We start from the raw sequence: 13901 nt of genomic DNA on the forward strand, positions 1-13901 counted from the left end.
GCGAAAAGTAAAAAGTATATCAATAACTTTTAAGAACCACATTTCGCAGGAATATCTTGAAGTAATTGTATTCTGTATGACTTTTGGTCCATTCTTCTTTACAATGCTGCTTCAGTTCTTCGAGGTTTGTAGGCTTCTTTAATTTGCTGTATGCATAGCTCTCTTACAGTCCAGTGACAGCACTTTACTCAGGTCAAGGTCTAGACTTTGACTGGGTTATTGCAGCATCTTGATTGTATTCTGTTCATTTGTAGATTTGTTGCTGTCCTTGGGACCATTGTCCTGTTGATTTGACCCAATTTAGGACAAGCTTTAGCTCTCAGAAAGATAGCCTCACATTTAAATCTAGAATACTTTAGTAGACAGGCATGGTCTGACTAGCCTTCCAAATAAGCCAAACATGTTCAGCCAATTTCTAATTGTACTGCCATGAACTGAGATGTATCTTTTAAAAAATTTCTTTGAGCAATGCAAGGTCTGACTTTTGGGTGAATTTACTGGGAGATCCACTTCTGGGAAGATTGTGGCATTGTGTTAACACACACCTGAATGCTTCAGACCAGCAAGCTGCCAAAACATTTAAGCCAAAAGTTTTTCAATTAATCAGGTGCATTTAATTAGTAGCAGCTGCTTGCTACATACCCACACTCAAAAAAACCTGTTGTTGGATGAACACAATTTAATCATGGCACCCTTTTTGCACACAATTTAACCAAGTACAATAAACCCTTTTCGATCATGTCAAACCAACACATTTAGCATTTGGTGGTTTAATGTAATCAGATTACGTTGGATCAACATACTATACTTACATTGATTTGAAGTGATTTATTTAAGTATGTAGAGTGAAATTTGTTTTAATTCATTCTACACAATTTAAAAAGTTTAGGAAAACAGAATTAAATCTTGTTGTTTCAACAACTACTTTGTTAATCAAGGCAATGATTTCACTCATTTCAACCAAATTATTTCAATTAGATTTGTTTACATTTGTTACACATTTAGAAACCCACTACTTTACAAAAAAAGTCACAATCAGATTATGACAACATTATCTTTATTAACTGGATTTAGTGGACAATATAAAAGCTTACCATTTTTGTACACCTGCAAGCATTATGCCACTTCAAAAGGTAAAATGTTAGAATACTTATTTACATAGGTAATATGTTGGAACCAAAGCTTCCACAACTAAAAACAGATGCAAAATTTGCTCAATATATCGACTGCATTTTAAAAAATTAAACTAAAAGATAAAAATACATCTCCCACTTGGCAAGTTAAAACGTGACAAAATCGAATTGTGTGAATTTGGAAAAATAAAATAAAATAATTAGAAATATTTTGGGGGCAATACAACAACAACAAAAAATTCCATAGGTGATGAAAATCTATATTTGTTTGGTGTATCTCACTGAAATAATTATTAGTTTGACCAATTTTTATATTTCTGTATTTATTTTTTTAATTTTGGTTGCAGTCCTCCACAGCTAGCAATATAGTTTTGCTGTGTTTTAAAACATGCTAGCAAGCAAAATGGAAACAATAATACAGTGAACTTAACAGGTGGCAGTGGTCTTAAACTTTACAGGACCTTGATACATAAACACAACATAGTACTTCTGTCAGTACTTCTGATCCATTTTGAGCCATCTATATAAGGACAAACAAAAATCATCTGCAGTGCTGTATAAAAGGTGAATTGCCCAACAGAGAGAATCCAAAAACTTAAAAAAAAATGTTTTAAATGAAAGAAAAAAAATATAAACAACTCAAATATTAACATTATATATTGGAAATCACCATTGCACCAATGAACCATTCAAGACCTATCAGTCATTTTCAAGTGCTCTCACCCCATAAGCTTGTTTTTCAGAAACTGTACCTTTGAAGACAGCTTTTGTCCATCAAGATTTAAAAGTATCTTCTGGAGGACTTCAAAGGTGCATTTAAGTTCTGGTGGGTAGCTCAGGTTCAAACGGTATATGAGTCCAAACAACAGAGCACATGCTTGTGCAATGTTACCCAAATCAGTGTTAGCCTCCACACCCTCAATCAGGACACCAACGTCCTCTGGGTCATCTTCAGGTTCAGCACCCTCCTTCTGGATGACGTACACCCCCATCACAGTTTGCTCCATGCAGCTTTTTGCCTCGCTGTCCGTATCCTACATGAAAAAGTATAAGACAACAAAGTAAAATTTAAGAGATTGTTTAAACAACTGTTTCTATGCTGTTCATAAAATCCAAGTAGTCAAAGTAATAAACAGAAAATTACACCACTAAAGTAGTTGTTAGTAATTACTCCAATACATAAATTATAAAATACACCTCTCATGTCAAAAGAGGTGGCATAATTGACCTCTCACCGGGCCATTGTCCAATTACACATTATAGCAACCGTTACTGTGTCTGACAAACATTAACCTCAAGCAAGATGGAGAAGCGGTGTGCCCACCGATACGCCGAGAGATTGTGTCTGGAGGAGTTGTGTTCTTTCCATTCACAAAGTCAAAAACAACGTGAATGGATTAAACAGTGTGTATGGCCCCATTCCCAGGTAAATGTACCGAACATTATGAAGCATGTCTGCTCGCACATTCGGGTACCCATTGGTGCGCAGAGGAAACCATTTGTTTGTCGGACGTAGCAAGAGTAACTTAGGGGGACAGGACTCGAGAAAAGGCTAACTCAGCTGCTAAAATAAAACAGGTATAGAAGTGTTAGTACTAAACAGCTCAAAGTTCATAGACATTTCTATTTACAAATACTGATGACCATAACAATGAAAAAACAACAGGACTTGTTTTAATCCAAGTACAGATTCAAAAGCAATATAGTCTTGATGCATGTTAAATGCATTGTATGTTTGTGTATCAAGTTTAAGTAGGCATAAATTTCTTTCCTTCCAATACCAAATTCCAGAAATTCTTTATTGCAACGCTTAATACTGTTTGGTATTCAAGACATCCTTTCCCCAATACCAGGTGTCTTGTTGCTAATCTCAAAATTTTAATTTTAATGATTTGCATTTGAGGCAACGTCACAATTTGTATGAGAATGTTACAGACAACATGCTGTCACAATGGCTCACCAAGTACTCCTTTATTAACTTCTCATAGTCTTCGTTTAGGTGGATGCACAAAGACTTCAAGATGCATGCTCGTCTGGTATGGATGTTGTCATGCTGGAGAGGAGGAGGAGATAATATGAGCCAAAACCAGTCTGTTTTTCTTAAAGCTAGGGTAATCAGTTAACTTGCATAATTATTCTTTAGGTTAGAACCTGGCATGTACCACTTGTTAAGCCGAAACAAAATTGACAACTTCATCTCCAAATAAAAGTTATTTTTGCTGCCTATGACAAAGTCTACTCAATCCTAATACAAACCTTGGAGATGGCAAGCATGAGACCTCTTATTTTCTTTCCACGTGTCCCTCCTTTGGTCAGAAAGATTTCCATTAAGCGTGGCGCGTATTGGTCAAGCTCGGCAAAGAAAGTAGATAGCAGAGGCTTTGTGGTGATTCGCAGAAACTCCTTCTCAATCTGCAATAGAGAACAAATACATTGATTAAAAACGCAACTGTATATTTCACTCACTTCACATCTAAGCTGACTAAAGCTGCTTTTAGAAGACCATGCAGACATCAGTGCTGTCTGTGTAGGACATGAATCAGTCTGTGTCAGATACTGAATTTGAAATTTCCACTAAAGTCACAAGTAAGAGGCAAGTGGAACCAAGATCTAGGCCATTTGCTTTTTGAAGTTTGCAAAGACTGCTAAATTGCACCAGTGGTAGTTCACTCTTTGCAACACAGTATGCTGTTCTAAACAGATTTTTCAGGTTTATTTTTAGTATATTATTTGCAATTGGTGTTTGTTCTGGGAAAGATATTGCAGACTGAGCAATAATCCATTTCTAATGGGGGCCTTTCTTAAAATGACTGGTCCCAGTAACAAAGGCGCTTGTCGACTCAGAAATCGAGGGAAAACCAACAACACACCCGGCAGAACATTATGTTATTTACACGGGTGCACATAAGTGGTCCGCATGTGCGCATTCGCTGTCAAAATAAAAGACGCGCAACAGATAAGAAGTTGCAACGCACGTTTGCATCCATATAAAAGGCACTGTTTTTGTCCGCTAGAGTGGGATTTTCACGGCACATTCTGCACCACATCTGTGTGTTCATCATTTGTTTGAAGCCAGCTCACCTCCTGCAACCACTTTTGCGAGAATACGCGCTTCTTTTGTGGTTCGGACTCCTTCTGACATTTCTTTGGAGGTGGAGGAAAACCAAAGTAATTGCTTAAAGGAGCTTCTTCGACATATTTAAGAGTTCTAAACAAATATGTCCTCCTCCAGAAAATCTTATGTATGCAAACACGCGTTGCAACTTCTTATCTTGTGCGCGTTTTTTATTTTGACAGCAAATACGCACTTGCGGACCACTTATGTGCAGCCCCGGTTATATAGCTCGTCATGTTGCAGCCACAGAAATTCTTTTGTCCATGAAACCATAAAGCTGCACTTTCTTTTTGCCTTATAGTCTGATTTGTCATAACTTTTCCGTTTTGTGGTAAGCTTTTCTTTGGCTGTCACTTCTTCACCCTGACCTGTCTTATTTGGCTAAGCAGAACTACAATTAATATCCTGCTGCTTTTACACACGCACTCACATAACACTCAGCGATTGTCTGCGCGATCAACCTCTCACATGTTTAAGCTGCGGGAGATTTCACTTGTCATGTTTGCATAGTAAGCTAACGATTGATAAGACTATGTCAGAGGAATTGGTGCACAAATTATCATCACTCACAGATCAGTGCTGTCGCTCTCTATACACAGGTCGCGCGATTGCAAAGTGAAAGCAAAAAACAAGCGCAAATTCAAACGCGATTTCAATATGTCACATATTGACAGTGGCTCACCGATGCCAATGACATAATTACCCAGCTACATTTCCGAAAGAATGCAGAAGCATTGACATATATTTTTCCTTCTTATGACAGCCCGACGGGCAGGGCAGAGATAGATTTTGGTAGCCGACTGGAAAAATCGCTAGCCCTGGGACGTCGGGCTAGCCATTTTGCGAGCCCTGTACAGTGTTTCAATAATTGTACCTACTACTCTCCCTGATGGAACAACGCTTGCACTGCCACATACAAGTCACTGAAAGAAAAAAAGAAAAGCAGTTTTAAGGATAGTTTTATTGGCACCTTTTTTTCACTTTGATTAAATCATAAAACTATCATAAAAAATATATGATGGTAAAAGGCTTACCATGTATTAAAGAGGAGGCACAAACAATCAGAAAAAGGGGTCAGCTTTCTTTGTGGTGTTACTATGGTAAAGAAAACAGAAAAAATTATTTTATAAAAATTCCACAGTGGATTTTTTTTTACTTTGTTGCAAATGTATAAAAAAAATACAAATACATATAAATACCTCTTGCAATAAAAAATTCACAGATAAATATCCAATCTGTTGCCAAATGTAATAGCAGTGTTTCACACTATGCAATAAAGATGCTGGTAGTTGCGGTATAGGTCCGACAGGCAATTTTCATAACTATCCCCATTGCCTTTTCCTCTGACCTGTGTTTATGCTCTTTTTCCCATGCACTAGCATCAAGTCAATTCGAAGGATGCAGCCCCTGAATTTGGACACAGCTAATATTTAGCAAATCGCGCATGCTAGTTTAACTTGCATTACTGTGAGAGGCCGAATGCTTAAAATAAAAGGAGAGAGAAAGAAAGAAAGAAAGAAAGAAAGAAAAAATGCAAATGATAATAAAAAAAAGTGAACAAAGACCATGTCTTGCAATAACCGTCATTTAAAACCAAAGTGAATGCTAACAGAGCTAGGTAGAAGTTCAATGAGACAACCATACTAGCTTTAGCTAACTTCATTTACTTTGAAAGTGAATTACAAACGTGTTAAATATTGAATTAAACATATCAATAACCGCTAAAAACACTATAAGACTAACTGCAAAAACGGGTAAAAAAAAAAAAAAAAGAAAAACAATGAAGTGGAAATGCTAATAATAGTATAAATATACCCAGAGCGGATTATAAATCAGGTATTAGACGGTACCGATTGGCACCGTCTAATACCAGATTTTCACTGTATTTGCTCCACTCCCGCTGTCTAATGACAACTTACACATTTGGAATTAAAAACATTGTTAAACAATTAATGGACAAAACAACTTCGTTTGACTAAGATATTTTGAGTTATTTATTACTTACCTGTATTGTGGAAGATTCCGCAGAGGGAAATGGCAATCCACTGAACACATATAACTTCTCCGCGTTCCCGCCTCTTCACTTTTGGGAAGTTTGAGCATGCGCACTAGGCATCGGTTTTAGAGTTGTTGATTTAAAATAATTACATTTAATTGAACTGAAGAATGCAAATCTAGTTCATTAAACTTTTTGTTATTTTATGTTAAACCAACAACTGATAATGATTTAAAAACCTAAACTCAATATGTTCATGTTAAATAGACAAACGTCTATTGAATTAATCAAACAACTGCCTTAGTTGACTTTTTTGAGTGCACTTAAGTCCTATGCAAGAAGTAAGGGTGTACTTAGCTTTTGACAGCACAGCAACAACTACAGATCGAGGTAAGGTTAAGTTTGTTTTTTTTCAGTACCCTTAGATCTGTGTACAATCAGTCCACCATCAGAAAATGACTTAACCTTCATTTATTTATTGAGTCTATAGGAAAGAAACACTAAAGCTTTTTAAACTGCAGTATTTTATTATAAGTTCATTATAATACCCAATATATAATAATTATCTTTTAATCTAATCAAAATTAAGATAAGATATGTTAGATATAACAAATACAAACATAGCTTAGAAAGATATCTATCAAGTCACGTAACATAATAAACTACAACAGCTCACAGGACTGTAAGCAGATTAGCTGCTATTGCTAACAGTCCAGCTAAAGATCAATGTTGTTGTTTTTTTAAATGTTGTTTTTTTTGATGAAATTAAGTCATTCATATAGAAGAAATTAATTAGTGTGCATCAGATAAGTCAATAAGTGGATTTTCTTTATCTCTTTTAGATGTAGGCTAGCTGTTTCTAGCTAGCTATACTAAGCTAAGATAATATTTACTACCCAGATGTGAGAATTTATCAATCCTCTCCATCATTAGTCTCTCAGTAATAAATTAGCAAATGAGAACTACCTCCCACTTCTTCTGTATTATGAATGAAACTGTAAATTTAAAGTGATGTTAGGTTACATTTTTATCTTTAAAGGTAATTATTAGTTATGGTTTATTATTGGTTACATACACATACAGATATCAACCCAAATACACACAAACACCCTCTGAAGCTGCAATGTCCCAGGATGATAACAAAGGGATGGCATATTGAATGAGCTTGCTGTGCATCTGGTTCAATTGCAATGCTGTTTGCCCGATACAAATGGTGTATGGGTGTGTGCTCTAACTGATACTTGTAGCTTGTGATTAATGTTCCTCTTTCTTAAATCCATCGGCACAACATCTCATTGCTATGCCTAACCAGCATTTCAGACAAGCTGAGAGAATGGACTCCTGTGAATGTTCAAGTTAATGTGAATGCATGTGTGCAGAGGAGATAGTAAACATTCATCAGATAGTCAAGACAACGCTTCCCTTGGTAAAAGCTGGACATTACGCAGGTACTCCAGATAAACTCTCCCAAAAGGCTCAATCATTAATCTGAATCTAAACAGAGAAGAAACTCTGCACCTGAAGACAAAAAGCGGAAACAAAAGCTTAGTTTATCAGTGCAATTGGCAGGCTTCTGCAAGAACAACCTTAAAATGAAACTTTACACACACACACACACACACACACACACACACACACACACACACACACACACACACACACACACACACACACACGTGTGTGTTCTGCATATACATGCTGAATATATATACGGCACATAAGGGGCCAATGACCAAAAACTCCTTGATATACTTCAGAACAAGGCAACGTAAATGGTTTAAAGGTAGTCTATTTATGATATTCTATCAATTTTTGAATATTTCCCATTGACACCTTATTGGTTGCCAAATTTTTGGGTATGTGATATCATTTGAAAGCTATCAACAAGTATCCCCAAATCATCTCTTGGACTAAAGAACTGACAAATTAAGAAATTTATGGTAAAAGGTAAAAGTTTATATGCTAACAAACAAAGCAATCACGGTCCTTGACGGTCTGTCTGTGTGCCTGGAGGCTTTGGCAATTATTTTCCCAGCAACCAGCTGTCAACCTCCAGCAAACAAACACAATCAATCAGGGAATAATCATTTTTTCGGCCAAGTTGATGTTACATTGTTAATTGTCACGTCTGCAAAACCTCAATTACAGATTTATTCCATGACAAAAATTAACAACAGTGTTGCTGTTAATGTTTTGTTAGATAATTCTGAAAAATTAAACAGATGCATTGACACTTTTTACTTAAGGCTCCAGTCATACAGGACTAGAGACTGGCTTCTCGCCTGGCAACCGGTGGTTGCTAGGGAAAAAAGTATTCCCTGACTGGTTGAGAGTGGCTGCTGGCAATTTCTGTTAAATCAATTACTGAAGCCACAGTTATGCAGGCCTACAGGCCACTCACTAACCCCCTGGTAACCATTGGTTGCTCATCCACAGCTCCGAGAATACATCATGTCAGGCATACAATAGGCTGGTTATGCCAGTCACATTACTTGGATTATGGAAATCCATAAGAATTGAGTGGAATCATCTTCAACTTGAATCATCAATTGAATATACAAGCAAATCATTATGTATAGGTGATTCATGTACAAATACATGATTGATTTTAGGTTTACCATCTTGAGTTGCATTTGGTGGTGTGATAGGTGGCAGTGTTGGTTAATTGGTAGTTTGGTCCAGACTGAAATATGTTCAGAGATTAGCTGCAAATGCACTCTTGCCCTCTTATGAATGCCACTTTGGGTTTAGCAATAATCATCGGATGCATGCTAAAGTAAGATGATGAAGTAAATGATAAATCTGCTAAACAACAGCAAATGTGCATTTTTATTGTGAACATGTTAGCTTGCTGTGTTTTCTTTGGTGTGTCTCAGAGAACAGGGTTCACTCTGGTAACCAAACAACTATTTCCTTGTTTCTGCCTTTTTTCATGCTCTCTTCAGAAAACATTAGATGTTCTGGCATATTGAATTGACTTAAGAATTTCCTGCAGAGAGAAAAAAGACCCTTTAAAGTAAATTAAAATAAATGCAAAACTGTACAGCAGAGAAAGGACAGAGAAAAACACTCTCCCCTTCACCCATACTGCCATGAGGTGGCGGTTTTTCCTTTCACAGCCTCCTGATTATTCTAAGCTGCCATGCTTTATTTAAGCCCAAATCCTGCTTCTTTTCAAACAGATCCTTTAAGTCAAAATTTCCGGAACATTATAATGAGTGTCCAGAAGGGCTGTAAAAATGAAGTTTTTGCCCACTAATAGGCAGATATTTTCTGCCCCTCGCCACAGTTATGAATAATGCATCGACCTCAAATAAATAGCGTCCCTGTTGGTGTCACCTCTTATTGAGGAAGTGTGGTCTATGGTCTATAGAGTCCAGAATGACCATCAAGACGAGGAGGAAAACGACAAAAAGGTATCAATCAGACACACGCACGAGTGTGTGCACATACACAAACACTCTCTCCCTCTCTCTTTCAGTCCACTGGCTGATTTATTGATTTTGATGAAGGCAACTAGACCACTTTGACCTAGCGGGCTCCTATTTCTAACGGTGTCATTTCAGCAGGCAATTACAGAGGGATCGTTGAATCTTTCTCTCTGAGTCAAACACACACACTTTCACATATACACACATACACAAAACAATGATAGATGACACATTAAACAGGCCTGGTTATTTTAGACATCTTTGCATTCAAGTTCCTGCCGCCTTTTTCCAGGACAGATTGTTAAGTTTGAAGTTAAACTACATCTAGATGGACGTCTGACATCTCTACTTCTGTAGTCGTGAAGCATGAAAAAAAAAATCTTTCCATTTTGTTTCAGGTGATTTTATTTTTTTATATTTATTTATTTATTACCTTACAGGTTGTAATAGGAGACTGGCATGAAGAAAGGAAGAGATTTAATAAAACAAAAAACTAAGAAAAGACCAAAAGTCATGTTACATATTTAAGGTTAAGAGGAGACAAAAAGGTTCTCTTTAAGGTATCCAATTCATATTTATAGTATAATATAATATAATATATTTATGGGTATTTTGTATGGATTTGCAGTGACCGTTCCCTCTCAGGGTACAAGTGAAGTCAAATCCTACCTCCCCATCGCATGACAGATGCCTCAGATCTCCTTACTGCAGGAGACAAGAGTTCAGCTTTTCCATGTTGAAAGGGGCCTATTATGCTTTTCTTATCTTCAGTCATATACTGCTACAATGGTGTATGCTCATAACAACATGGAGAAAAGTTTAAATAATGCGACCAGTGTACTCCTATTGATGGTACCAAGTCCAGATAAACGGGGAGGGCTGCATCAGGAAGGGCGTAAAATCTTGGCCAAATGAAGCATGTCTCATTCTTTATGTGTCATTTTCATACAGGATCGGTCCGAGTCTGGGTTAACAACGACCCTCTTTGTGGCCAACAGTGTGCTGGTGGACATTGTGCTACTGTTAGCCTAAAACAATAAAAGAAGAAAGCGGGGAAGACATGTTAAGAGATAGCGAGAGAGAAGAAAAGGCAGGAGGTTCAGAGGTGAAAGCAGTGACTGCAGAAAGATATCGTCAAGAGTAAAAGGGATCTTTTACAAAATGGTAGTGAAACCTGCTATGATGTATGGTTTGGAGACAGCGGCACTAAGAACAAGACAGGAGGTAGACCTGGAGGTGGCACATGAAGATTTTCACTGAAACTAAACAGGATGGACAAGATTAGAAGTGAGTACCTCAGAGAGACAGCTCAGCTTGAGCAGTTTGGGGACAAAGTTCGAAAGGCAAGGGCGAGATGGTTTGGACATGTGCAGAGGCGAGATAGTGGATATACTGGACAAAGGATATTGAAGGTGGAGCTGCTAGGTAGGAAGAAAAAAAGGCGACCACAGTGAAGGCAGTAGTGAAGGAGGACATGCAGAGGGTCGGTGTGACAGAGGAGGATCCTAGGGTTAGCTAAGATGGAGGCAGATAATCCGCTGTCATGACCCCGAAAGGGAGCAGCAAAAAGAAGAAAGTGAAGAATAAGCGGGGAGTTGCCCAGCCTGGGGGTTTCTCAACCCAGTGACAAAGTGGTTTTGTGTGTTTTTATTTTTTAACTCTTGTCTCAGAGCAGAAATCCATAATGAGGTCACCTGCCTCACATAGCATTGGCTGTGGAAAAATTAGCCCGCCCATGTGTTTTTCAAAGTTTTGTCCGTGTTGAGCAGCCAATCAGAAGAAAGCTGAAACTCTGCTTTTAAGGTCATCCTTGACCTTAAAGGGAGAGGAGCTGAAACGGCATCTTTCAGGTCTGAACAAAGCGGATGCACCAAGCTCCAGTTTATGATAAAGAAGGATTATTTTGAACTGTGACTCATACAAAGCTGCTCTAGGACAGTCCGAGAATAAAAATATGAAGATGGAAACCAACAAAACATATTTCCTTTAATTTGTCGCATACAAGTAAGTATTAAAGGTGTGCAATAGCTGTGACTTGATTTGTTTGTTAGTTAATGAGTTACCAACAAGATAAAAATAAAAACTATATACAACACTTCAGCTTTTGCAGCTCAGGCTCGTGGTGGGGCTCGAGGCTATTCGAGCAGTTGTGAGGTAAGAGGCAAGGTAGATCCCTACAAACCAGACAGGACCCAAGTCTGTCGTAGGGCTAAGAGACAGACAACCAGTTACCCTCACATCCACACTTACAGCTAATTTTAGAATCCAACCAAAATAACGAGCATGTCTTTTGACTGAAGGAGAAAGCTGTAGTACCCAGAGAATGCATGCTTTGAAAGTTTATCTGAAGTTTATTTTAAAAGAAGAAAAAAAGTGAAAGTTTTCAAATTCAGTTTTTGATTACAAAATAATTCTCGAAGATACCTTTGTGAAGCTTTCTTTTAGTTTAGACTGACCTTGGCGTATTGTCCAAACTTTTTATGAAGCACCTTTTCAGAGCTCTGTGACGGTTTTTGATGTGTTTTGCTGTTTGTAATTTTTTTCACAAGCTGTATAAAAGCCTCTCTTGTAAAAAGAGCTATTGATCCCATTCAGGCTCGCTCATTAAACAAAAACTTTAACAATGTATCAGACGCAGCGCTCACAGGCTATCTTCAAAATTCAAATCAAGCTGGTCAGAATTTGTCTGGCTCCAGCAAACACAGTCAATACTCTTTCACTCATGGCTCTTGTTGCCAGCAGTTTTTAATCTTCTTATAAACCAATTTAGGAGCTACAACTAAACCAGACCTCACTCCACCATGAGGCAGCAGTTTGTCAGAATGGTGAAACATAATAATGTCACATGAGATCAAACTAAAATGTTACTGGAGGAGACAACAGATTTCACTATGTCTCCATTCAGCCGGAGCCACAGCAGCTATTGATTTTTTGTGTTGAGAGGCATCGTTGCCCAGTCTATTCAGGCATGAAAACGGGGGCTCTTAGAGGAGAATAAACAGTGATAATCCACATTTAAGCAGCTTAATGTGAGGTGCTATACTCCTGGTGATTAATGTGTCTAGAAGGGCTCATCTCTGCATATTGGGTCTCATTCATCAAACCATAAAATAACACACTTATAGGGGAAGGTTTTTACGCATTTGTCTGAAAAGCAATTTAAATGGGTGTAGCCAAAAGAGCAACATTTAAGCCCCTGGGCTGTATCTCTGAAAAGCAATTTTTGGTTTAGTGAAAGTGTTTTGGTCCTGGCATTTAAAAATCGCACAATCTTTAGTGACCACCAAGGTTGAGCTGTGGCCTTCAGAGGTTTGTTTTATTTATATTTTGTTCAGTCATCTGATACTTTTAGGCATGAAGTTTCCATCTAGGATTCTCTACACTTACAAGAGCCACAACGCTCATATTACTATTTGCCTATTATTAGATTACTTTCAATCAATAAGGGTTCAACAAGAATTTATAATCACACCTTTGAGCCACACAGATTTTATTTAGTTAACATGCCGCCTTGTCTTCTTGCATGACATCGGGCTATTGCTTAAATATTTTAATATCCTACTATGAGTAAAACGTTTCACTCATGTTGTTTACACCTGCACTGGAGATTGTTATTCATGCTTTTATCTCTTCACGACTGGACTATTGCAATTCCCTGTTTACTTGTTTAAATAAAGGTTCTTTGGAGCGTCTGCAGATCGTTCAGAATGCTGCAGCAAGACTTTTGACGAAAGCTTCTAAATTTTCACATATAACACCGTTGCTCATGCAGTTACATTGGCTTCCTGTTGAATTTAGAGTCCAGTTTAAGATTTTGGTTTTAACTTTCAAGGCTCTTCAACAACAAGCACCACCATATATCATTGAACTTTTACAGCCCTATGCCCCTAGTAGGTCTCTGAGGTCGAGTAGTCAGGGCCTACTTGTCATTCAGTATACGAGACTGAAAACTAGGGGTGATAGAGCTTTTGCTACTGTGGCCGCCAGACTGTGGAATTCCCTTCCTCAGGACTTACGATCCGCTGATTCATTGATTACTTTTAAAAAACAGCTAAAAACACATCTTTTTAAAACTGCCTTTTGCTAACTTTGTTTGTATTTTGTCTTTTTAATCTGTTATATCTTGTAAAGCACTTTGTGATCTCTATCTAGAAATGTGCTATATAAATAAAATTTTACTTACTTACTTACTTACTGAGAGATAGCATTGCATAGTGGATCAAAAT

At 37.6% G+C, this 13901-nt stretch overlaps 2 protein-coding genes across 4 annotated transcripts in view; both read right to left on the reverse strand.

The window, feature by feature from the left end:
* b4galt2 (UDP-Gal:betaGlcNAc beta 1,4- galactosyltransferase, polypeptide 2) overlaps positions 1-13901 on the reverse strand; it is a 258806-nt gene that overhangs the window by 7952 nt on the left and 236953 nt on the right. The gene's annotated exons all lie outside the window — the stretch shown is intronic.
* Positions 1751-6275, reverse strand: LOC146687548 (uncharacterized). Of its 3 annotated transcripts, XM_085439915.1 has the most exons (6): positions 6254-6270; positions 5283-5343; positions 5123-5171; positions 3390-3545; positions 3094-3186; positions 1751-2167 (listed from the first exon to the last, which is right to left on the reverse strand). In XM_085439915.1, the coding sequence occupies exons 4-6, from the start codon at positions 3459-3461 to the stop codon at positions 1853-1855; spliced, it is 480 nt and encodes a 159-aa protein (XP_085296041.1). In that variant the 5' UTR covers positions 3462-3545; positions 5123-5171; positions 5283-5343; positions 6254-6270; the 3' UTR covers positions 1751-1852. The 3 variants fall into 3 exon arrangements, with proteins under 3 accessions (XP_085296041.1, XP_085296042.1, XP_085296040.1); XM_085439916.1 differs by lacking the exons at positions 5123-5171; positions 5283-5343 and having other exon boundaries at positions 6254-6275; XM_085439914.1 differs by lacking the exons at positions 5123-5171; positions 5283-5343; positions 6254-6270 and having other exon boundaries at positions 3390-5116.

This window comes from Copadichromis virginalis, linkage group LG18, assembly GCF_057382275.1.
Source record: "Copadichromis virginalis isolate Kocher_CV1m ecotype Utaka linkage group LG18, C_Virginalis_male_GT1.1, whole genome shotgun sequence".
In the NCBI taxonomy this organism is placed as follows: domain Eukaryota; kingdom Metazoa; phylum Chordata; class Actinopteri; order Cichliformes; family Cichlidae; genus Copadichromis; species Copadichromis virginalis.